At 50.5% G+C, this 25,195-nt stretch overlaps 1 protein-coding gene across 2 annotated transcripts in view; it reads left to right on the forward strand.

Annotated features, from left to right (window-relative positions):
• Positions 1–25,195, forward strand: part of SDK2 (sidekick cell adhesion molecule 2) — a 306,801-nt gene that overhangs the window by 152,900 nt on the left and 128,706 nt on the right. For both annotated transcript variants that reach the window (XM_055242380.2, XM_055242381.2), the window contains exon 3: positions 19,087–19,193. In XM_055242380.2, coding sequence (XP_055098355.1) covers positions 19,087–19,193 — 107 coding nt within the window. The remainder of the gene's footprint in view (positions 1–19,086; positions 19,194–25,195) is intronic.

Consider the following 25,195-nt stretch of genomic DNA (forward strand, 5'->3'; position numbering starts at 1 on the left):
CATTTGGATATTATTATTTCTGACCTCATAGGGTGGTTAATAAGGAGTAAATGCATTATCACATGTGAAATGCTTAGAACACTGCCTGGGGCCAGGTGTGGTGGTTCACGCCTGTAATCCTAGCATTTTAGGAGGCCAAGGGGGGTGGATCACTTGAGCTCAGGGGTTCGAGACCAGCATGGGCAACATGGCAAGACCCTGTCTCTTAAAAATAATAATAATGATATAAAAATTAGCCAAGTGTGGTGGTGCGTGCCTGTAGTCCTAGCTACTTGGGGGGATCGCTTGAACCCAGGAGGTTGAGGCTGCACTGAGCTGAGATTACCCCACTGCACTCCAACCTGGGTGACAAAAAAAAAAAAAAAATCTCAAAACAAAAACAAAACAAAACAAAACACTGCCTGGCCCATATTAGTACCTATTGTTACTACCCCTATTTTATAGATAAGTAAATGGAGGCACAGAGAGATTAAGCAGCTTGCCTAAGGTCACACAGCAAGTGAAATACCCAATCAAAAACCCTCCTTCTCCACCTGTTTCTACCATTCCTTAGAGCAGAGGTACTTGGGCAGAGCAAAGCCGAGTGGTTTGACTTGGGACGCCTTTGTGCTGTGCTTTAGCGGGGTACCCTCCAGCCCTGCAAGCAGTGGGCCTGCCCCAGCTTCTTGATCACCCACTGTGAGTTAGACAAAGTGTCAGGTAGCAGGGGCACTCCAAGAACAGGCGGAGCTTGCAGCCTTGCTAGGGAAGTCAAGACAGGCCACCGAAAAAGTCAGAACGCAACCCCAGAGAGCAGGGCAGCTCTGAGAGAGGACACAGCTCTCAAGCTCTGGTGCTCAGTAGTGGAGGAAGGCCCGGGGTGGTGTTGTAAGAAGTCTGCTGTGAACTAGTCAAAACCAGGGCCACGTGGCAGGTTCTCATGATGCTAAATCCACTCTTTGCATAAAATTCTGTGCCCTTTGTCCTCTTTTGATGTTAAAAATGGCCTTTTTAACAAAGAAAATGAAATCTGCATGACAGATTTTTTTTTTTGCTTTTGTTGTTTCACTTTTTTGTTGGCCAAATTAAAGTTAGCTACTCTACCTAGATTGAAATAGACATTGATGATATAGCGGTGGGCATAAGTATAGATATAGATCCCAGAGTGGAGAGCCTCAGCCACACCTGAAGCCTTGCCGCAGATAGAGGGTCAGTGCTGGCCTTCAGGCAGGGCTGCCAACAGCAGGCACTGCAGGGAGGCTAGGGGGGCCTCTTTCCAGCATCCCTTGACCTACCAGGCACGTTATAGGGAACAATCTGGAGACTGTGGCTCATCCTCCAGCCTTATCAACATCCAGTAATCCCAGAACACCTGGTCTCAGGAAACCTAGAGCTTGGTGAAGCCCAGAGAGCAGGACTCGGTGGGACAGGAAGCTCCGGCCATCTGGGCGGTGCTTGGCAGGGTTCATGCCATCACAACTCACCAATCCCTGCCTGGTACCTACCTCCAAGTTAATGCTTCCAATCCACTTACCCCCCCCACCCCCCATCTTAGTATGAATTAGCTTGACAAAGTCATTCCTCCCCAAAGATGACCAAGTCTTCATTCCCTTAAGGTCCCTGGGATTTGGAGATGCTGAAAGGCCTGATGTTTAACTCCTTCCCTCTGGCCTCCAGGGAAGTGACCACTATTGTCTTGGTGGGTAGCAACAGGAAATGAATGGACCCGAAGTAGAGCTGGGGAACAGTGCATTTCTAAGCAAAGTGTGACAGCAGCAGTAATATTTTCATCTAAACACAAGCAGCTACTGATACCACAGTACGTGGAGACAAGGGTATTGCTATTACACTTGTTGTCGTTATTACTGCTAATTCCCGGAGCCTAACACAGTGTCTGGCACGTTGTAGGCACCCAATATGGGTTGAATGATTCATAACAATGGGAAACTACATAAGGACACATTTCGTGACTGCTTACCGAACGTCAAGCACTGTGCTAAGCACTTTACAGTCAGTTCTGCTAGCGTGCGATGGATACGTTTGTAGAAATCAGCATGCTATGCCAAACTGTGCAATAAAAACCAAAGGGCTTGTGGGGGAAATGGAGTGGGGGCAGCAACATGCAAAAACTTCATTAGCAACACATTAAAAAAGAAAGGAACTTAATGAAGATGATTGCACAATTTTACACATATTAAATGGTTAAGAAATGCATAACTACTATAATACTTATGGCACTTTGCCTTGGAAAAGGCTCCCAGTTTGCTTGCGGAAGTGGGTGTCAGAAGGGGTACAGCTTATAAGTTACTGTTAAGTGGTAGAAGGAAGGTTGTCAGAAATTGAAAAAAAAAAAAAAAAAGTTGTAACACCAGGTGTGGGTGTGCAACATCTGCAGTGAGCTGAGGACCCCAGAGCCATGTGCATTTTGTGCACAACTGTGCATCCCACCTCAGCTGGGTGCAGTTTTCTGTATTGACTCCTGCTTCTTGCGGACAAAATTGTGCATAGCAAATGCAAAATCCACAGATGCTCATATCGTTCTCTAATACATCAATCGCAGTGGAACGAATGTGTGTTTGAAAACAAGCCTTACAGCGAGCTGCCTGAACTTGTATTTTCTATAAGACAGCCATCTTGGCCGGATGGTGGCTCACACCTATAATCCCAGCACTTTAGGAGGCCGGGGCGGGCGGATCACGAGGTCAGGAGATCGAGACCATCCTGGCTAACATGGTGAAACCCCATCTCTACTAAAAAATCCCAGTGAGCATGGTGGCTCACACCTATAATCCCAGCACTTTAGGAGGCCGGGGCGGGTGGATCACGAGGTCAGGAGATCGAGACCATCCTGGCTAACACAGTGAAACCCCATCTCTACTAAAAATATACAAAAAATTAGCCGGGCGTGGTGGCGGGCGCCTGTAGTCCCAGCTACTCGGGAGGCTGAGGCAGGAGAACGGCGTGAACCTGGGAGGCAGAGCTTGCAGTGAGCCAAGATCGTGCCACTGCACTCCAGCCTGGGCAACAGAGCAAGGCTCTGCCACAAAAAAAAAAAAGGACAGCCATCCTTACTTTGCCCGTTATACAGATGGAGTGTCCAAGGTATAACGAGGTTCCGTCCCCTGTCTGAGATCACGTGCTCAGTGAGTGACAATGCTGGGACCAGAGTAAAGGGTTGTCTGAAGCCACAGCCAAGGTTGTTAAAGACTGTGACTCTTTGGGGCTATGATCAGCCTTTTCATCAGACTGTGATCAAAGTCATCTCACAGACTGGGAAACTGAGGACCAATGAGGCAGCACCCTGACCTCCGTCATCACCTAGACCCGTTTCCCATTCGAAGCCTTGATTCTGACTTCCCAGTCTCCCTCACACCTGTGGCACCATCTCATCACAGAGCGTCGTAAAGTTTTGTGTGCAAGGACTCACCCTGGGAACACCATACATGCAGATTCTGATCAGCAGGTCTGGGGTGGGGCCCAAGATTCTGCATTTCTGACCCACTCCCAGGTGATGCTCCTGTGGCCAGTCCCCACACCTCACTGTGAGCAGCAGGGCTGTGGAACGCCTTCCACCTCTTGCCCTGGCCCTCCCGCCCCATCCGTCAGTTCCCTGCTGGCTGAACCTGCTTCCCCAGCTAGTGGACCTGGTCATCACCCTCTCATCCTCCCTCTTGCCAGTGTCTTCAGCCCCCTGGCATTGGGGTCCATCTGTCACAGCTTCCTGGAAGAGCCCCAGCCTTGGGTCAGCCCAGCTTTCAACCCACCTTGCTCCTTCCATAAGGCTACTGAGCCCTGCTGAAGAAAGCCAGCCACCTGTGTAGATAGCACCTGTACAAAGTCAAGGTAGTGGCCAGGCGCAGTGGCTCCCACCTGTAATCCCAGCACTTTGGGAGGCCGAGGCGAGTGGATCACCTGAGGTCAGGAGTTCAAGACCAGCCTGGCCAACATGGTCAAACCCCATCTCTACTAAAAATACAAAAATTAGCTGGGCATGGTGGTGTGTGCCTATAGTCCCAGCTACTCGGGAGGCTGAAGCACGAGAATCACTTAAATCTGGGAGGCAGAGGTTGCAGTGAGCCGAGATCGCGCCATTGCACTCCAGCCTGGGTGAGAGAGTGAGTCCATCTCAAAAAAAAGCAACAAAAAGAAAACAAATTCAAGCCACTCCCTCACCTGTGCCTTCCCGCAGTTTCCCCATTCAGCTTACTCATCCTCCACAGATGCTGTTTTGAACCACCAGCCCACCGCCCCTCCCTTCACTGTCCCCTTCCACAAGGAAATAGGAGCATTGTAAAGAATTCATTTCTCCCACTTCCTGCCACTCTGCTTCAGTTAACTCTGCCCTACCAGGCCTCTCCTTCTGCCAGGGACTGCACTCCACTGGGTACAGGACCCCAGACCCTCAGGAACTGGCTGCTGGCTCCATCACTTGTCCTCTTTCTGCCTCTTTCTTTTTTTTTTTTTTTTTTTTTTTTTTTAGAAGCAGAGTCTCACTCTGTCACTCAGGCTATAGTGCTGTGGTGCAATCATAGCTTACTGCAGCCTCCAACTCCTGATCTCAAGCAATCCACCTTTCTCAGCCTCCCAAGTAGCTGGGACTACAAGCACATGCCTCCATGCCTGGCTAATTGTTTTATTTTTTGGTAGAGATAGATTCTTGCTATGTTGCCCAGGTTGGTCTCAAACTCCTGGCCTCAAGCCATCCCCCTGCCTTGGCTTTCCAAAGTGATGGGATTACAGATGTGAGTCACTGCTCTCGGCCTCTACTTCTGTTAACTGCCCCCACCACCAATGTTTAAACCTGCTCAAGTCTCACATCTTTAAAAACCAAAATCCCTCCTATAGACCTCCCTCTGCCCCACATTCCCTCTCCTGCCAGGAGCCACTCTCCTCTTTTTAGCACACAACTTTGCATTCTCCACCTGTCCAGACCCCTCCTCTCCTCGCCGGCTGTGCCCACTGAAACTGCCACCCACCCCAGACCATCAGGTGTCCCCTCATGCTAGCACCAGTGACATCTTTCCACTGTCCCCTGGCCCCCCAGCACCATTGTACACAGTCAGCCCCATCACCTCTCTCCAGTCTATGGCAAAGACCAAATTGGCCTCTAACCCTTTAGCCTTGACCAACTCCAGTTCCCTCTCCAGTCTGCAGTCAGAGTGACCTTTGTACACATGTAAACCTGCCTATTTTGCACCAGGGGTTGGCAAGCATTTTCTGGTCCAGGACAGACAGTGAATGTTTGAGGGTTCACAGGCCACAGAGTTTATGGCAACCTTCAACTCTGCCTGTGCAGCAGGAGAGCAGCTGCAGACGCTGTGTCCACAAATGTGCATGGCTATGTCCCAGTAAAATTATTTAAGGATACAGAAATTTGAATATCATATAATTTTCATCTGACATGAAACATTACTCTTGATATTGTTATATTTTGCTAAAAATGTGTGAACTCTTTCTTCCTGGTACACCTATTGTAGAGGCTGTGGCTGTAGATTTGACCCATGACTATAGTTTGCTAAGCTCTGTTTTATAGCCCTAGTTAATACCCTCAACATATTTCTACTATCCTCAGGAAAAGGCCCAAATTCTTCAGCCCAGCCCACAAGGCCTAGTGGGGACTGGCCCAGCCATGAAGTCCAGCCTCCCCATTATCCCAGCCAGGCTCTTTCTCTGGCCAGCACCACAGTTGATGTCTGAGGAATCTCTGTCTCTGACATCTACTTATCATGCCTGGCACTCTTCAACCATCCTTGCCTTCCCCTCAGGATTGGCACTGGACAGCACCTCCTCCTTTCCTTCCCTCGCCCCCTCAGCCTCCATCAGCACCTGCACTTACTTGAGCCTTCCTGCCCTCAGGAAGGAGGTGGAGAGGCCCAGCCCCCACCTCTCCACACATGCACACCCTCCCAAGTCCCACCCATCTCTAAGTCACCCCACGGCTCAAGCCTCAGCTGTTATGGGTTGAATTGTGTCTCCTCTAAATATCATCCTCTATATGTTGATGATCCTCCAACTTATCCTCTATATGTTGATGTCCTAACCCCTAGTGCCTCAGAGTGTGACCTTATTTGGAAATAAGGTCATTGCAGAGGTAATTAGTTCAGCTGAGGTCATACTAGACTAAGGTGGTCCCTAAATCCAATATGATGGGGTCCTTTTAAGAAGACAGGAGAGGCCAGGCACAGTGGCTCATGGCTGTAATCCCGGCACTTTGGGAGGCCAAAGAAAGTGGATCATTTGAGCCCAGGAGTTCAAGACCAGCCTGGACAACATAGTGAGATCCCATCTCTATTAAGAAAGAAAAGTAGGGGAGGAGAGAAACCCAGAGAAGAGAACACCAAGTGAAGGCAGAGGCAGAGATTGGAGTGATGTGGCTGCAAGCCAAGGAACACCTGGGGCCCCCAGGGCTGAAGGAGGCAGGAAGGATTCTCCCTGGGAGCCTTCATGCAGGGCATGGTGCTGCTGAGCTTGACTCAGACTCCTGGCAGCCAGGGCTGTGGAAGAAGAAATTTCTGTTGTTTTAAGGCACCCAGGCCATGGTGCTTTGTTACAGCAGCCCTGAGAAACAAATATGCCCCTGGATGCCCCAGTGCCCTGCTTTCCCCAAACAAGTAGGGCCTCTCGCATCAGGGAACCCACTCGCTGTGAGGGAAGAGGCTCCTCAGCTAGCACCACTGTGCATTCAGCAGGTCTTATTAGGAGGCCTCTTCTCCCAGTCTGAGAAGTAATTGAGTCTCCCCTGCACACCTGGGAGGCTGGAGTGAGCCTGGAAAAGTGGATCCATGGGGCTGCTCTGGCTGCCCACCATGATTAGGCCACAGAGACCCAGCCCCTTGGTTCCCTGAAACCTGGTTTCCATGCAGCCTCTTTATCAGCTTGTTTTAATTTGGTTTCTTTCTGATCCACCTTGGCATGAAAAGAATCATAAAGAATTTCAGCTGGGTGCCAAGAGCCCGGGACAAAGGAGTCCTCCCCAACCCCGGGAGTGGGAGCTGGATGGCGAGGCTTTCCTCCCCGAGCCAGAGGAGCAGGGAGCGGTGAGGAAATTCTAAAGCACAATTGTAATCGAGGTGAGAGGAGATGCTTCTCTCATTTTGCTTTTCTGTTTTCTTGTTTTTTAAAAAATAAAACAAAATAACCACACCGCCTCCCCCAAATCTCAGCATTTCTTTTTTCCCAGCCATTTAAACTGAAACCTGAGTTTTAACTCCTTATACCCTGGACAGGGCTTGTCTTCTGTGGTTTTTCATTCCTTTCTGCTCCTAGTAATAAAACGTTCTGTCTGGCTGGGCACGGTGGCTCATGCCTGTAATCCCAGCACTTTGGGAGGCCGAGACAGGTGGATCACTTGAGGCCAGGAGTTTGAGTGCAGCCTGACCAACATGGTGAAACCCCAACTCTACTAAAAAAAAAATATATATATATATATATATATATATGCAAAGATTAGCCAGGTGTGGTGGTGCACATGTCTGTAGTCCCAGCTACTCGGGAGGCTGAGGCAGGAGAATTGCTTGAACCAGGGAGGCTGCAGTGAGCCGAGGTCGTGCCACTGCACTTTAGCCTAAGCAACAGGATGAGACTTCACCTTAAAAAAAAAAAAAAAAAAAAAAAAGTTCTGTCTTGTGTCGCTGTTCATGGTGCAGAGATGTCCGCGGGTCGCCCTACTCTCCTCCCATCTATGCAGTGGCTCTCTCCCAGCTGGGCTCAGACACAGCTCCTGCATCAAGGCAAGGTCTGGGCAGCACCCCCAGAGGAATTTCTTTCTGGCATGAGAAGCAAAAACAAGCAGAGAAGACCTACTCCAGAGCAGTCCCGAGGGCCCCAGGACAGGTCAGGGGGGTTGGTTATAGGGCAGGAACATGGATGGGGTCACATGGGCCTGAAAGGGAATCTCACTTTGGTGCCTTCTAGCTGGGTGACTTCAGGCCACATGCTCAACCTCTTTGAGCCCAGGTCCCCTGGCTGTAAAATGGGAAGAGGAGTCCCTTCCCCTGTAGTTGACCTGGGAATGAACCAGATAGCGTGTGTCAAGTGTTTGGCTCACAACCCGATGCTGCTACTGTGGTTGTTATTTAGGGAGGGATCCCTGCTTATTTTCTCAAGCAGTGGGAGTCCCGCTCACCCAGGAGGAGTAGCCGTCTTGGGCTCCCAGCCCTGTCCTGCCCTCATCTCACCTCGACGGCTCCCTCAGCTCTCTCCTTTGCTTTCTCATCCAGCCAGACCTCTGTGGGGACCACTGGGCTGATGGATCACAGTTTAATGAAGTCCTTATCCTTGTTCATTGAGAGCACTTAATTGGCCCAGAAGGTCCCAGGGCCGACAGATGCCTTCCCCCAGCCATCGCAAGCCAGAGCTGTCACCGTGATAGCGGCCCCCAGCTCGATAACACCGCCATCCTCTCATTGACCGCAGGGCCGGGGGATCAATCAGAACCTCATGGGCTCTTCTGGCAAAGTGGGGGAGGCTTGGTGGTGGCAGGCAGGCCCTGAGACGTCTCCTCCCCTTATGAAGCAAACCACCTGGCAGCAGGTGCTTGTGCAAGCCCCAGGTTGTGCCTCAGCTGAGCAGCCGCCTTAAGGCACATCTGTATCCAGCCCTGCTCAGCCCTACGAGGAACCAGAACCAATAGGAGATAGACTTTCTTCTTCTTCTTTTTTTTTTTTTTTTTTTTTTTTTTGAGATGGAGTCTTGTCATGCAGACCAGAGCACAGTGATGTGATCTTGGCTCACTGCAACCTCCGACTCCCTGGTTCAAGAGATCCTCCTGCCTCAGCCTCTTGAGTAGCTAGGATTACAGGCACATGCCACCATGCCCCACTAATTTTTGTATTTGTAGTAGAGGTGGGGTTTTACCTCTACTGGCCAGGCTGGTCTTGAACTCCTGACTTCAGGTGATCCTCCTGCCTCAGCCTCCCAAAGTGCTGGGATTACAGGCATGAGCCACCACACACGGCCTATCTCCCATATTCTACAGTCGGTGTATTAGTCGGGGTTCTGCAGAGAAGCAGAACCAATGGGAGAGAGACAGATGCATGAGGTTCGTTATGGGACTTGGCCCATGCGGTTATGGAGGCCAGCCAAGAACACCAACTGCCGCCTGCAAGCTGGAGACCCAAGAAAGCCAGTGCTGTAATTCAGTCTGGGCCCAAAGGCCTGGAAACCGAGAGCCCATGGGTGTTAAGTCCTAGAGTCCGCAGGCCGGGAACCAGGAGCCCTGGTGTCCAAGGGCAGGAGAAGATGGGCGTCTCCTCCCAAGACAGCACATTCCTCCTTCCTCCGCCTTTTTGTGCCATCCGAGCCGTCAGTGGATTGGATGGTTCCCTCCCGCGTTGATGAGGGCTCTGGCTATGTCCTGCGAGGGGAGAGGGCTTTCACCACTCTGTCTCTGTCCCCTGTCTTTTTGTCTCTGTCCCCTGTCTTTTTGTCTTTCTCTGTCTCTGTTTCTCTGTCTCTGTCTCCCTGTCTCTCTCTTCTTTACTCCATCTGCTGATCCAAATACTGATCTCTTCTAGAAACACCCTCGCAGACACGCCCAGACCATCCTTTACCAGCTGTCTGGGCAGGCATCCCTCGGCCCAGTCAAGTTGACACCTAAAATTAACTATCACGTCAGAGTCAGGGGTTCCTCCCTGTTCTGTCCACTGCGGGTACCCCCCCTCCACCCTGTGGTTCCCCAGAAGGCAGGGGAACAGACTGCCCGAGTCTCCCCTCCTCCGAGGGACACAGAATCCTTCCCTATCCCAGTGTCTGTCCTCTGGGAGGGGACAAGTCAAGGCCCTCCCCCACCTTCCAAGGATTCTGGAACCCCGTGCTCAGCTCACCTAGGCTTGCCTGTCCCCTCCCCAGTGCCTGCTCCAGAACCAATTCTGGATCTTCCCCTAACCCTTCCCCTCCTGAGGCTGCTGCCCCGACTTCAAATGGCGGCCCCCTAGCCCCCTAGCCAGGAGCACAGCATCCTTCCCCAAGCACCATCCACAGAACAGGCTGTGCCTGTCACCGACTCTCACTGAAGATGTGGGAGGGGAATTACAGCACAGGACGGAAACTGCTTAAAATAGAAAAACAGACATCGCTGTTCCTGAGGTGCCCTGCCAGTCCTCACCACGGGGTGCAGCTGACATTACCCTCCCCGGCCAGCCTGCTCCCACTGCCCAGCCTCTGGCTGTGTCCTACATGGGGAGAGGGCTTTACCTCTCTGTCTCTGTCCTCTGTCTCTCTTTGTCTCTTTCTCTGACTCTGTTTCTCTGTGTGTCTCTCTCCATCTCAGCCTCCCTGTCTCTCTCCCTAGATCTCCCTGTCTGTCTCTCTGACTCTCTCTCTCTCTCTCTCTCTCTTTGTCTCTGTCTCTCATTTTCACCCCCACTCACCCCCAGCAGATCCTTAGGGCTGCTACCAGAAGGGAAATTCAACATTACAGCCACTTGATCATACTGAACAGTTGCGCTCTGTTTGCCTCAACCCTTTCTGTGCCTGAGCCTCTCCTTCCACAATCAAAAGACCCACTAAAGGGGCTGCCCAAGCCATTCAGCTCCTTCTTCCTGGGCCTCCAGTGTACTAGACTGGCCAGCACTTAGCAACAATTTTTGATTAACATGGCCCAGATCAAAATTTAGGCCCTACCCAGAAATACTCTGCCTGTGTCTATGTGAAGCAGGAGGAGGTAAACCGCCAAACTGCCCTCTTCTTACCCCAGGAATGAGAGACCCCAAGCCATCGGATACATATCCCATTGAGGTTCATACTGTCAATGTGCTAGACTGTCCCAGCATTCTACTTACTTAGCTGTGTGGCCTGGGGTAAGTTACTTTCTCTCTCTGGGCCCCGTTTTTCTCATCTGTGAACCGAGGTTTATGTTAGCACTGCGTCTGCAGTACTGTGAGAATCAGATGAGTGGATATGTTAAAGTCCTAGAGGGAGAGGAGCAGAAAAAAATAACTATTGGGTACTAGGCTTAATACCTGGGTGATGATAAAGAAAATAAAACTTAGGTCAGGTACGGTGGCTCACGCCTGTAATCCCAGCACTTTGGGAGGCCAAGGGAGGTGGATCACCTGAGGTCAGGAGTTCAAGATCAGCCTGGCCAACATGGCAAAACCCCATCTCTACTAAAAAATACTAAACATTAGCTGGGCATGGTGGCAGGTGCCTGTAATCCCAGCTACTTTGGAGGCTGAGGCAGGAGAATTGCTTGAACCCAGGAGACGGAGGTTGCAGTGAGCCGAGATTGTGCCATTGCACTCCAGGCTGGGCGACAGAGCGAGACTCTGTCTCAAAAACAAAAATAAAACCTAAAAAATAAAATAAAATTACAGCAATGTGATTAAAAAATATAAAGTCCTTAGAACAGTGACATTTATTATAATAAGTTATTTTGTTAATTGCATAATGGTATATTGTTATTATTTATTACCTGGTACATGTTCTTTTCCCTTTTGATCGCCCTGGACAGAGTTTTGCCTGATTTCCTGAAGAGTCTTTGCAAAAGCAAACCCACAAATATAGTCAGTCTTTTTCTAGCAGGCCACCAGTCCAGTGGCCAGGTCCTCGAGCACCACCTAAGTCTTCCTGCTGCAGGAACAGGCCCAGTGTATGCTCACAGGTATCTGAGGACACACACGCGCGCGCGCGCACACACACACACACACACACACACGCATGCGCACGCACGGACATGCACACGCTCAGCACTTGCTGCCTCTCCTGCCTGCTGCCCAAAAGTCCATGGGGAGAGGCAAGGAAATCTGGGTTCCCAAGCTCAGTGGCCCACTGCTGTCCCTGGAACCTGTGTTGGCCCCAGACATCTGGGGTGACACCTGCAGGCAGCAGGCACACATGATCCCCTGACCCCCTAGTGGACATGATGACCCACCTGCCTTCTCTACCTGAGCACAGTTCACTTGAGGAGGGGAGGCCTTATCCAAACATGTGTGTGCACAAGTGTATGTGCACAGTCATGTATGAGTTTGCAGGGAGGTGGATTGCATGAGTTTGCATGTGTGTGCACAACACGGCATGTATGAATGTGCATTGTACCATGGGTGGGTATGCATGAGTGTGCTCCATGTATGTGCACAAGTGTGCACATGTGCACTCACACACACCCCCTTCCTCCATGGGAGCATCACCGCGTGCATCTCCAGGCGTCTGATTTATTAACGAGGACAATACAAGGAGAGTGTGCCTATTATTTCTGGTGTCCGCATCAGCTCCTGACAGCTTCGTGGAATTGAAATATCTTATTTAATGCGAGTAAGAATCATTTTAAATATCAACTGTGACACTCAAGGACTCGAACCAAAAAGGGCATTGTGTGTTTCCTCGTGTGCTGGAGAAGATGCCACATTTGTTAGGCAGTTATTTTCCCCCCTGCTTCTCTCTTGTCGCTAAAAATCCAATTATCTGTCCTGGCTCTTCCTCCCACTGTTGTCTTGCGCCCTCCACCCTGAGCTCATCTCTTCATCTTCGAAGAGTGGACTGAGCCGCAGGGTCCTGCCGGATTAAAATCAGGACAATCTGTGATGGGGATGACGAGAACGGGTGTGGATTCTTGGCATATCTCCCTTCACTGCCCTCTTTCTGCCCCCAGCCCCACGCCCAGCCCCTGAGGTGCTCTCTCCACTGCCTGCTGCTTTTGACCATTGAACTGGGAGAAAGCAAATCTTCCTCCACCCAGAAGATTCCTCAATACTCTGCAGCTGTCAAAAAGCCCGAGGAAGCTCCACGCACAGCTATGGAAAGATTTTTGAGACATATTGTCACTTGCACAAAGCAAGGAGCAGAACAGTGCGTACAGGGGGCCATGTCTCCTGTTTATAATAGGGAGGGATTCTAAATGCGTATTTGCTTGCATTTGCATAAAGAAGTTCTGAAAAGACACTCAGGAAACTAATGACAGTCGTTTCCTCCCTGTGTGTGTTGGGGATCAGGATGACAGGGCAGCTGGGGGACAAGGGTGGGAGAGACGTTTTGCTGTGTACTTTTTCTTTTCTTTGAGTTTTGAATTGTGAATATATTTCCTATAACAAATAAATAAAGAGCGGTCCTTCGAAAGGAGCTAGGGGTGGGTGAATCCAGGTGTGCACTAGCTCCCAGAGGCCACAACCCAGCAGCTCTTCCTTGCTGAACAGAGAGTGAGGTTGCAGGTCACCCAGCCACCGTCACTGTTCCTCATCCCTGGAGGAGCCAGGTTCCTACTCTTCCACCTCGGGGAGGCACATGGAGGTGAATAGGAGGCTGGGGTGTCAGAAGCCGAGGAATGTGCCAGGCAGGGAACTCCGTGCTCCCCTAGTGCTTGGCTGAAGCCCCTAGAGGATCCCCACTCTAGGGGGAGGACCCCTGCCTCACCCTCTTAGTCCTCCTCTCTGAGCCTCCCCGCCAATGACTCTTACATTTGCCCCCTCACTTGGCAAGCATTTGTGCAGGCATTTGTATCCACGGCCTCTCTGGATGCTCACATCAAAGATGGCCATCATTATTCCCATTTTACAGACAGGGAAACTGAGGCTTGCAAGGTCCCATAACTTGCCTGGGCCACACATCTAAGAAAGAACAGAAGTGAAAGTCAAGTGTAAGTCTCCCCTGAGGTGGAGGTCCTGGTGCCTTCTCCAACACTGCACTTCTTCTTGAGTGGATCGGGTGTGGACCCTTCAGCTCAGGCCCTGCTGCTCCTCCAGGAGCCATTTCATCCACCCCCCACCCCCGGGGTGACCTGGATGGGGCTGGACTCAGCCAGTTTCCTGCTGGGCTGGCAGCTACGGGTGAGTGGGACAGGCAGAGCTGTGGGCTGAGTGTGTCTTGGTGGCCCAGGAGGGAGCGCGTTGGGGATAATGAGTGCTGTTACTGTCATTATCGGAGATGCTTACAGTGCACTGGACTCGCAAACCGAGAAGCTGGCCAAATGCCTCTTCCACCCGCCTGGGAGGCAGGGAGATGCGAGCTGCAATTTGGGTGGAGTGAAGTGGGTTTCCCTGGTAGGAAAGGCAGTGGGTGGAACTGTTACTTTAAATAATGTTGCCTACAAGCCAGAAATAGGTCTCCCAGGCAGGGAGCACCAAAGAGACAGCCCAAAGAGACGGAGGCGGAGGAGCGGGAGAGAGGTTGTACCCGCACTGCTGGGGCAGGGAGTACCTGCCCTCAACTGCAGAGGGGGACAGAGGGCGACCTGGGGGAGGGGAGGGGCCAGCAGCCCATGGGCTGTCCTCGTGGCCCTAATTAGACCCTAACTTGGACCTCAACCTTCCAAGTAGCAAATAGACATAGTCCTCGCTACTTGGAAGGTTGAGGCAGGAGGATCACTTAAACCCAGGAGTTTGAAGTTACAGTGAGCTAGGATCTCGCCATTGCCCTCCAGCCTGGGTGACAAAATGAGACCCTGTCTCTAAAAAATAAAAATAAAGAAATGGGCTTTTATTAAAGTTTAAATTTCACCACACTTCACTGACATCAGCAAACAAATCCAGATCCAATGAGCCCCTGGTGCCTTTTTTATAATGTATGCTTAAATTATGTGCACAATGTGCATCTTTTTATTTTATTTTTAAAATAAAAGCAATATATGCATACGATAAAGAAAATTCTGATGGCATAGAAAGACATAAAATCAAAAAATAGAAGTTTCCTCCCTCCCTCTCCTGGGTATCTCTCCCAAAAGGGTGATAACACATTCTGGAGTATCCATCTTGAAAAAACTTTATGCCTATCCCAGTGTGTTTGTGTGGTTATAAGTGTGTGTGTTTGTGCTTGTGTATTTGTATACATATAATACACAGAAATATATATATACTGTTTCAGTTTACCCAAATGGCATCATAGCAAATAGTATCATGTCATCACACTATTCTTTACTCTTTTTTTTGTTTGTTTGCATTTTTGCAACAAACTTAAATTATTATTGGTTTTTTTTTGAGACAGAGTCTTTGTCGCCCAGGCTGGAGTGCAGTGGTGCAATCTCAGCTCACTGCAACCTCCGCCTCCTGGATTCAAGCAATTCTCCTGCCTCAACATCCCAAACAGCTGGGACTACAGACGTGCACCACCACACCCGGCTAATTTTTGTATTTTTAGTAGAAACGGGGTTTCGCCATGCTGGTGTTGAACTCCTGACCTCAAGTGATCTGCCCACCTCGGTCTCCAGAAGTGCGGGGATTTTTATTGGACCAGTTTGTATGATGTAAAACATTAAGGGTTTGGTAGCCTGTATCAATGAACAGCAACCGATAAGAATATGTTATCATTCTTGTCCCTAACAGTCAACTATGAGATTGTTTAGCATCTTGCTATCGCGTGCTTTTATTTGCAAACCTTCCCCTCCTCCCCAGCTCTTACTTTCTTTCCATGCTCTGTGTGTCTTGGACACCTTCCTACCTCCTCTCATACATGTGTTCATTCTGTGGCTGCTGTATCATTTATTGATCCAATTCCATTTTGATGGACATTTAGTTTGCTTCCAGCTTTTGTTTGTTTGTCTCTGCGATGGCAAGCAAATGCTACAGTGAACATCCTTGCACATTTTTTGTCACATAGTTGCTAGTGTATCTAAAAGGCCAGCTCGCTGGGAGCGGTGGCTCACGCCTGTAATCCCAACACTTTAGGAGGCCGAGGTGGGTGGATCACCTGAGGTCAGGAGTTCGAGACCAGCCTGGCCAACATGGTGAAACCCCATCTCTACTAAAAATACAAAAATTAGTGGGCCGGGCGCGGTGGCTCACGCTTGTAATCCCAGCACTTTGGGAGGCCGAGGCGGGCGGATCACGAGGTCAGGAGATCGAGACCACGGTGAAACCCCGTCTCTACTAAAAAATACAAAAAAATTAGCCGGGCGCGGTGGCGGGCGCCTGTAGTCCCAGCTACTCGGAGGCTGAGGCAGGAGAATGGCGTGAACCCGGGAGGCAGAGCTTGCAGTGAGCCGAGATTGCGCCACTGCACTCCAGCCCGGGCAACAGAGCGAGACTCTGTCTCAAAAAAAAAAAAAAAAAAAAAAAAAAATTAGCCAGGCGTGGTGGCAGGTGCCTGTAATCCCAGCTGCTTGGGAGGCTGAGGCAGGAGAATTGCTTGAACCTGGTGGGTGGAGGTTGCATTGAGCCAAGATCATGCCACTGCACTTCAGCCTGGGCAAAAGAGTGAGACTCCGTCTCAAAATAAATAAATAAATAAATAAAAGGCCAGCTCCCAGGAGCACAACCTCTGAGTCAAAAAGCTGGCATATTCTAATTTTCAGAGACTTTTTCCCAAAGGCTGGACCAATTTCCAGTACCACTAACAGTCCTGCGGGTATAACTTCCCCTCCCCCCCACTCCTGCCAACACTGGGTTTGACCACACCTGAAAATCTTTGACGATCTGCTAGGCAAACATGGTCTTGTCGTCTTGATTTGAATTTCTCTCACTATGACAGAAGTTGAGCATCTTTTCATGAGTTTATCAGCCATTTCTATTTCTTTTCCTCTCTCTGGTGCTTTTTAATAATATCTGATTCCATTTCCAAAGGCAGAGAGCTTTTCCAACCCATCTCTTCTTCTATCTCCTCTCTAGGGTCACCCCATCACTTTAGAGACCCAGACAGTTCCCCCACAGTGGCCTCCCCTCACCTCAGGAGAGAGGGCAAGCAAGCAGGAGAGAGGGCTGAGGGTGGATTTGAAGATGAGGTGAAAGGAGGAAGAGAGATTTGCCAGAGCTTGGGCACTGCTCTCTCCCCGCCATCACGCTGTGCACAGTAGCAAGAGACAGATAAGAGCTGCAGCCGGTGGCAGAGATAAGGGGCTTGGGCAGCCAGAAGGTTCTGGAAAATGCTGCAGAGCCAGAGCGAACTTGGCACGTGGCCAGTTGTGAGTCAGGCCTGCACTGACCCAGGATGGAGGCTGGGGCCCTTGGGATGTGACCTCAGCTTCACAGCCAGGCTTGGAGTCTGAAAGGCTCTGTTGGACTTTGCCTCTTACAATGTGTGAAACTTACAGGTTACTGACAAGATATTTCTGAGCCTCAACTTCCCCACCTCTAGAAGGAAGGTGCTAGTAGGGTTAGTGTGGAGATTAAATCACAGGCTCTCAAATGCTGACCGATGACAGTTTGCAACTGTCCTCATAAAAGTCAGGCTAGGGTAGTGGGCTTTGTGTAAAATTTAAGTTTAAAAATTCATTAAATATTGGCTGGGTGCTGTGGCTTACGCCTGTAATCCTAGCACTTTGGGAGGCAGAGGTGGGAGGATCGCTTGAGCCCAGGAATTCAGGAACAGCCTGAGAAACATAAAGACCCCCCTCTCTTTTTTCAAAAACTTTTTTTTTTAATATAAAGAAGGAGAAAAAGTTTTAAAAATGCCTTTATGCTGAAATTAGGAGTTTTTTGTCATCTCAGAAATGTCCTTTTTAAATTAAATGCTGACCATTTCTATTTATTTTTCTCCCTGGCACTTTTTAATATTATCCCTTTTTAAGTGTTTTTGTTGTTGTTGCCTGATTATTTGTCTGTTTGCTTTCTGGTTGGTTGGTTTTAATAATCTTGGCAAAGGAAGAAGTTCACAGTCTCATGTTGGTCCCACTTTTTTAAGTGTTACTGGTTCATGATATTCAATAGGCTGGGAACTGCTGTGTGAAATGAAGAAATGTATGAAAAGTACTTAATACGGTGTCTGATGCAGAGATGGTGCTCCGGAAGGGGTGGTTGTTGTTTCATTCTTGGGAAGATGATGATGTTGACAGGCCCTAGCCAGATCTCATGTATTAATAAAACAAAACTGGCATCTTCCAGGAATAAGGCTGCTGCATCCCAGGGTTGGCACACCTAGAGATACCCTAGAGGCAGGCGTCAAGGAACTTGTCCACCAGGTCAGCTGGGCAAACCCTAGGATACCCATGAATTGGGGAGAGGCGTCCTAGGACATCCCTTCTTCCTCTGAGGGTCCTGTGGGACCATTGCCTAGGGATGGGAAAGGTGACCACCAAGGGTGAACCAGGAGAACTAGCCCCTGGTCCCTGGTCCCCTCCATCCACTCCTGTCCCACTGTCAGAAGCTCCTGTCACTGACCTGCCTCCTCCTTGCCTCTCAGACAGGTGAGTGTACATACACCTGCTCCCAGCCACCTGCCCCCCAATGCCAGAGTCTGCTGCTCTGCGGGTAATGAGTGTTTCTGGAGTGAGCTTTCAAGGGGCCAGCCTGAAGTCCCGCATCCTGTCCCCAGAGCCCACGGAACACTAGCCTGTCTGGTTCAGAAGGCTCTGCCCAACCCCGCCAGCCCAAAAGCTGCAGTGCAGCTGTATTATTAGTCCGTTTCCATGCTGCTGATAAAGACATACCTGAGACTGGGCAGTTTACAAAAGAAAGAATTTAATGGACTCACAGTTCCATGTGGCTGGGGAAGCCTCTCGATTATAGTAGAAGGCAAGGAGGAGCAAGTCACATCTTACATGGATGGCAGAAGGCAAAGAGAGAGGACTTGTGTGGGGAAACTCCCCCTTATAAAACAATCAGATCATGTGAGACTTACTCACTATCACGAGAACAGCATGGAAAGACCCACTCCCATGATTCAATTATCTCCCACCTGGTTCCTCCCACAACACCTGGAATTATGGGAGCTACAACATGAGATTTGGGCGGGGACACAGAGCCGAACCATATCAGGGGCTGTCTGTAATTTTAAGGAAGGAATGATACTGAGCATTTGGGAGAACATGTAAATTTCCCTGTCTCTGTCACCTCCATCCATTTCAACTAATATCCATAGCACAGTCCTGTGCAAGGACAAAAAAAAATGCCCCCACCTTTCTCAGTCATGTGAGTCACAGGTCAGGGAGAACAGCTGCTTCCATCAGAGCTGACACAGCTCTAGGGTCAGGATCAAGGATTTGGGTGCAGCACCTTCCCTGCTTAGAGAAGTGCATGCTAATTCCCAGGCAGCTGAGCAAAGGCCTCATTGGCTATGGAAGAAACCCTCCTATTTATTGATAAAGACCTTCGTGTGATCCTATGACATGGCCAGGGAGTCAAGAATTCCCTGGTACTCTTATTCCAAAGAGGGTGACCTGGCGACCTCTGACTTCTGAGCCCAATCTGACCTCTGTACCCCTGCAGCTGCCTGACTTGCTCACTGGCTGTCTCATCTGTCCCGTAGATACATGATCACCAGCCTGGACCGCACCCACGCTGGCTTCTACCGTTGCATTGTGCGGAACCGAATGGGGGCCCTGCTGCAGCGGCAAACCGAGGTCCAGGTGGCCTGTGAGTACAATGGGGACCCAGGGGCAGGGGGGCAACTGTCGTGCCAGGGTGGCACCCACCAGCCACGTCCTGGGCAGAGCCAGATCCCGTCGTGGCCATCAACACCCACTGAGTGCCCATAGTGCCCCTTCCAGCCAGTGACCTCATTTTACAGTTGGTAGAACCAAGGCCCAGAGAGGTAGCAGGCCCTCTTCAAGGTTACACAGCTGTAAGTCTCATGCATATCTGCTGACCCTGTGACCCGATGACATGTCCGAGAGCCAAGAGCTCTCTGGTGCTTTTCATTCATTTTAGACAAGGGTGGCCTCGACTGTGTCCTTTAAATGGGACCAGCTGATTTGTGTTTCAAAAAAGGGCTTTGCATCTGCTTCGAGTGCCTCCTCTGTGGTCCACGTCACACCTGGGAAGGGGCATCTTCAGAACGGCCACTCTGAGCCTCTCCAGCTACAACCCTCTTCTCAGCAGACTTCCCAGGGCCTTCATGACTTTTATTTTGTTTTTGTTTTTGTTTTGAGTTGGAGTCTCGCTCTGTCATCCAGGCTGAAGTGCAGTGGTGCAGTCTTGGCTCACTGCAACCTCTGCTTCCGGGTTCAAGTGATTCTCCTGCTTCAGCCTCCCAAGTAGCTGGGATTACAGGCGTGTGCCACCACACTCAGCCAATTTTTTGTATTTTTAGTAGAGATAGGGTTTCACCATGTTGGCCAGGCTGGTCTCCAACTCCTGACCTCAAGTGATCTGCCCACCTCAGCCTCCCAAAGTGCTAGGATTACAGGTGTGAGCCACCGCGCCCAGTATGACTTTCATTTTCTGTCCTCCAACTCGCTCAACCCCGGAGTGGTAATAGCCTGGGGGTCTCCGTGATCTTCTGGGGGTGCTGGGAGGTGCCTCATGGTGAGTGCTGAAACTCCAAGGGGAAGGGGAGAATGAGGAAAGAATCAGGGTTCCCAGAAAGGCTGGGGGGCAGAGAGTGAAGTGGGAGGCCCTCACCAAGCCTTTGTGGGTAACAGCCTTCTCCCCAGTACTGCCAATTCCAGAGGATCTCCCTCCGAAGAGAAAGGGAAGACAGCTTCAGAAGAACCCTAGGGCATCTCAGGGGCCAGGGTCCTAGAGTACCAACCAACACTCTTCCCCCAAGACTCAATGTCGCCTTCCCAGCCCTGTCCCCGCTTCCTCAAATATTTGCTGTCTTCTAGAAATGAGGCTCATTATGGGCTGTTTCATTCTAGGTTTTCTTAGGAAAAGAAGTCCCAAGTTGTACTGTGGGACATGAGAGAGTGGCAATCCTTAAAGAGGCCTGAATTTTTTTTAAGGCACCCTCTCATCTAGAGCACATGGGGGCATGCTTCTAAATTAGCAGAGGAGAGAGCTTGCTACTTAAAGAGAAGTGCAGGAGAGAAATCTAAAAGAAAATCTCAAGTGAGGCAGAGTGTTTATGATAATTACGGAAAACAACCATAATCAAAAGTGGAGGATGGATTGTCCCCATAAATCAGCACTAACGGCAACTCAACCTACTCCAAGGAGCAGAAAAAGCCCTGAATTAAAGTGATGGATCTCAGGCAGCTGTCAGCGACTGGAGGGCTCCCTGGGAGCTTTGCTTAGGCAGTGCTGAGAGTCCAGGAGGCAGGGGGAAGGTGGGGCTGAGCCTCCAGAGAGACTGCATGTGTGTGTGCACGAGTGTGTGCCAATGTGTGTGCATGGATGTGTGCAAATGTCCGTGTCCGGGTTGGTCAGCCTTTTTGTTCACATGTGTCTGGGAGAGAATGAGTGTGTATATGTGCGGGTGTGTGCACATGGATATTTGTGTGTGTGTGTGTTTGCATGTATGCATGCATGCATGTGTGCTTGGGTATATGTTTCTGTTGCCAGTCTGCCTCTCACCTGTGTATTTGAGAGAACATGTGTGTTGTAAGCATGAGTGTGAGTCGGTGCAAATGTGTGCCCTTGCATTGCATGTAACCATGTGTGTGCATTCGAGTATGCAAGTATGTGCACATACATGTATTGGTTATGTGTTCAGATGTGCATGTCTGGAGTAATCTGCCTCTGTTTACCTGTGTGTGGGCCAGAACCTGTGTGTGTGTGTGTGTGTGTGCACGCGCACACACACAGTCGCAAATGCCATCCAGTATGCCATTTAGTCCAGGCTGTGGGGTAGGTGTTAAGTTCCAAGCCCTTGGCTCATAGGAGACAGTAGAAACTTTCTGGAGTTGAGAGCCCCCCAGATGAAATGACACAGCCTCCCTGGGGGTTGGCCCTGCCAATCAAAAGGAAAAAGGAAGGGAGGTCAGTGTTTCTGTGGCTGAAATGCTTCTCTTCATGGCTGTGATAGGAATCCCTGAGCCCAGACTCAGCTCCTTGACCCCCCTCCTTATGCAAACTCCTTCCCACATACACACAAACCCAGGGTGGGGGGAACTCCCTTCACACCAGGCCAGACACGTATGTGGTCCCTTCCCCGAGACCCACAGGTGTCCTTCTGCCTTCCCACTGGGGGAGGGGTGTAACCATGCCCATCTGCAGGGTGAGCAAGCAAGGTGCACTGATCATGGGCAAAGGTCCAAGCGCCCTGGACCACCCTGGGTGATGCTGGCAGTGATGACCCTCAGTGGCAGTGACATATAGGGGCCTGGCTCAAGAGGGAGCTTCTGAGATCCAGGAAGTTGCTGAGCTCCAGGGTGACAGTGAAAGGGCTTTGCAGGTAGTGCCTTACAGTGTTGGCAGGCTGGGGGCTCATCACCATGACAGGCAATGTGGCTTAATAAAAAACAGTGGACTGGCCAGGTGTGGTGGCTTCACGCCTATAATCCTGGCACTTTAGGAGGCCAAGGCGGGCAGATCAGGAGGTCAGGAGTTCAAGACCAGCCTGGCCAACATGGTGAAACCCCATCTCTACTAAGAATACAAAAATTAGCCAGGCATGGTGGTGTGCACCTTTAATCCCAGCTACTCGGGAGGCTGAAGCAGGAGAATCGCATGAACCCAGAAGGCAGAGGTTGCAGTGAGACAAGATCATGCCACTGCACTCCAGCCTGGGTGAAAGAGTGAGACTCCATCTCAAAATAAATAAATAAATAAAAATAAGGCTGGGCGCGGTGGCTCACACCTGTAATCCCAGCACTTTGAGAAGCCAAGGCAGGTGGATCACAAGGTCAGGAGATTGAGACCATCCTGGCTAACATGGTGAAACCCCATCTCTACTAAAAATAAAAAAAAATTAAAAAAAAAATTAGCCAGTCATGGTGGCACGTGCCTGTAGTCCACTACTTGGGAGGCTGAGGCACGAGAATCGCTTGAACCTGGGAGGCGGAGGTTGCAGTGAGCTGAGATCACGCCACTGCACTCCAGCCTGGGTGACAGAGCGAGACTCTGTCTCAAAAATAAATAAATAAAATAAAATAAAAAGAGTGGACTTTGGAGTCAGACAGACCACATTTACATCCTTGCTCTGTCCTGGATTGCTATGTGACCCCGGGGAAGTGACTGGACCTCTCTGAGCCTCACCCCATCTCAGGTTCTTCATCCATAAAATGTATTAATAATATCGACCTCCTAGGCTCATCGGAAGGATTTCTTGAGCCCATATGTGCCAAAGCGCACAGCCAGCTCCCACACAGTGCACCCTGCATCAGTGGGAGTGACTGCTGCAATTAATACTCTATATTATCACTTCAAGGAAATAGAGAAGCAGGCCACAGAGCAGAATAGCCTTAAGTAAATGCTGTCCCAGCAAAATGCAGCAGGCTGGCACCTTCCCCGGTGTCATACTGCCAGCCCAGCCCTGCCCCTCCACTACCTCTCACAGTGGGATTCCTGCCCTGTTCCAGCAGCCCCCTCAAAGCCCCAGAGCTCCAGGTGCCCCCAGACATGGTTAAGACCATGGATGTCACTGCGTTCTACCAGGGCCATGCTGTGCCGCTAAGCTGTGCACATATGGGTAAGGCCCCTGGCAAAGGAATGGGACACCTTGGAGTGGCCGAAGGAGGAGCAGAGAGAGAGACCCAGGTTAACCTCCCCCTGTCCACCGGCTGCAGCTCCCTGAAACCAGCACTGGGAAGCTGCATCTGCTACTGCACACGGCTTTGCAGGTGTGAAGCTGTTTCCTCCATAATGTCGTAAAGTGGGAACCACAGTCCACAGCCCTTTGGGCCCTAAAGCCAGGAAGTTAGAGAAGCCCTAGGAAGTCCTTCCGGCCCTTGAGAAGAATGCATTTCCTGACAAGCTAAGGAAGGTTTCACCCAGCCAGGATGGGAAGGAGAGAAGCACACCTCCCCCATTCATGCCCTTGCTGGACACACTGGCCTCATCCCAGGGGCCCTCCCTCTCTAGCTGTAGACGCTGAAGAATCCTCTGTCCCAGCCCCACTTCCCTGGGATTCTGGGCCTAGGGAAACACAGCACTTGGCAAAACCATTCTCGCTCACAGCAGTGCTCGTCCTGAGGGTCACTGTGCTGGGAAGGACACAGTGGTTCTTGTCCCAGCCTGCAGAGTACAAGTCCCCATCTCCATGTTACAGATGAGGAAACCGAGGCTCGGCCGGGTGACACACCTTGTCTAAGTCACACAGTTAGGAAAAACTGGGATTTGAACCCATGACTGCCTGATTGCAAAACAGCCCCACTCTGCTGCTTGAGGACGAGAAGAGAAAAATCAAAATTGGGTGTGTGGGAGGAGGGTGAGGGTGAGCTGCTGGGGTCAGAGTTCAGACAGAATCAGGGACAGCCCCGGGCTGTAATAATCCATGTCCAAACAGCTCTGCAAACGCACGTGGTCTCCCACCTAGGGTGAATGTCTAGTGCCAGTGGGTGGGGTGGGGTAGATTCTACCAATCACATCGTTTTCCTTGCTCTCAGCAGTGTGAGATGAAAAGTACCTATACAGAGCTCCAGGGTTCTTCTGTGTGCCAGGCACGGCCCTTGTGCCTGAAATAATGGCATGTCTTGGGGATGGAGGTCTGAAAGTGTGGGTTTTAGCCCCAACCGAGGCACTGACTAGCTTGGGACTTTGAGCACCTCCCTTCCCCTCTCTGGGCCTCAGTTTTCCCATCTGTAAAATGAGATCCATTTCAGTTCTGATGTTAATAAGGTTAAAGTGACCTTCAGGGTCATGACCCATGGGGCCCAGCCTAGAAAGAACCATCCCCCAAAGAAGCCCAGAGCCCCCAAAGATGCAGAGCCTAAGGGGGGTTCCTCAGAACCTCCGGAACAATCCATCCTGCTGTGCCATTGTGTGAATGTCTTTCTTCTGTGGGCTCCCAGGACAGTTCTGAGAGGTTAGGAGGCAAATCGTTTGAGGAACATAAGGGGCAAACTGGGGCTCAGAGAGGTTGCAGAATAACCCACAGTTCCAGTTCCACAGCTGGCAGTTCCACCATCTACCTTCTTCCTCCTGGCAGAGTGTAGCCATGGCCCCAGCTGCGAGCCCTGGGTTTAAATCCCGACTCACCTCCCAGAAGTGACCTTAGGCAAGTTACTTCTCTGTGCCTTTGGTTTTCATTGTGTAAAAAAGGATGCTACCATGAGTACCTACTTACCTGAGTGGTTGAAAGGATTAACGAATCAACGCACACAAACCATTGCAATGGGTTCCCAGACTGGACGGCACTCAGGGAGAAATAGACTTTAGGTCAGCCAGGAAAGGTGTCCTGGAAGAAACAGCCTTCTTGAATTTGTCTACCCAGGTAGGTACATGCCTAGCCACCCTCTCTACTCCTCCTCTCCAGGGCTGGACTAGGCTGAGGCAAACCAGGCACTGAGGGTGCCCAATTTAAGGACGTGCTCATTCTCAAGTGCTCACCTCGTATTTGCATGACCCCAAGAGTGGGTGCCTCCTTAAATCTTTCACCCTCAGCACTTCAGTCCCCTCTCCCTACCGCAGTCTGGGGCCCTCCCAGGATTCTGCGCTTCAGGCCTGCTGCAGCTGCCTGTCTGCCAATCCGTCTGTCTCCTTACACACACATGCAGATGGCACACAGTTCTGAGAGGGGGTGGGGTATGGTCACT

Source organism: Symphalangus syndactylus, chromosome 14, assembly GCF_028878055.3.
Source record: "Symphalangus syndactylus isolate Jambi chromosome 14, NHGRI_mSymSyn1-v2.1_pri, whole genome shotgun sequence".
NCBI lineage: Eukaryota > Metazoa > Chordata > Mammalia > Primates > Hylobatidae > Symphalangus > Symphalangus syndactylus.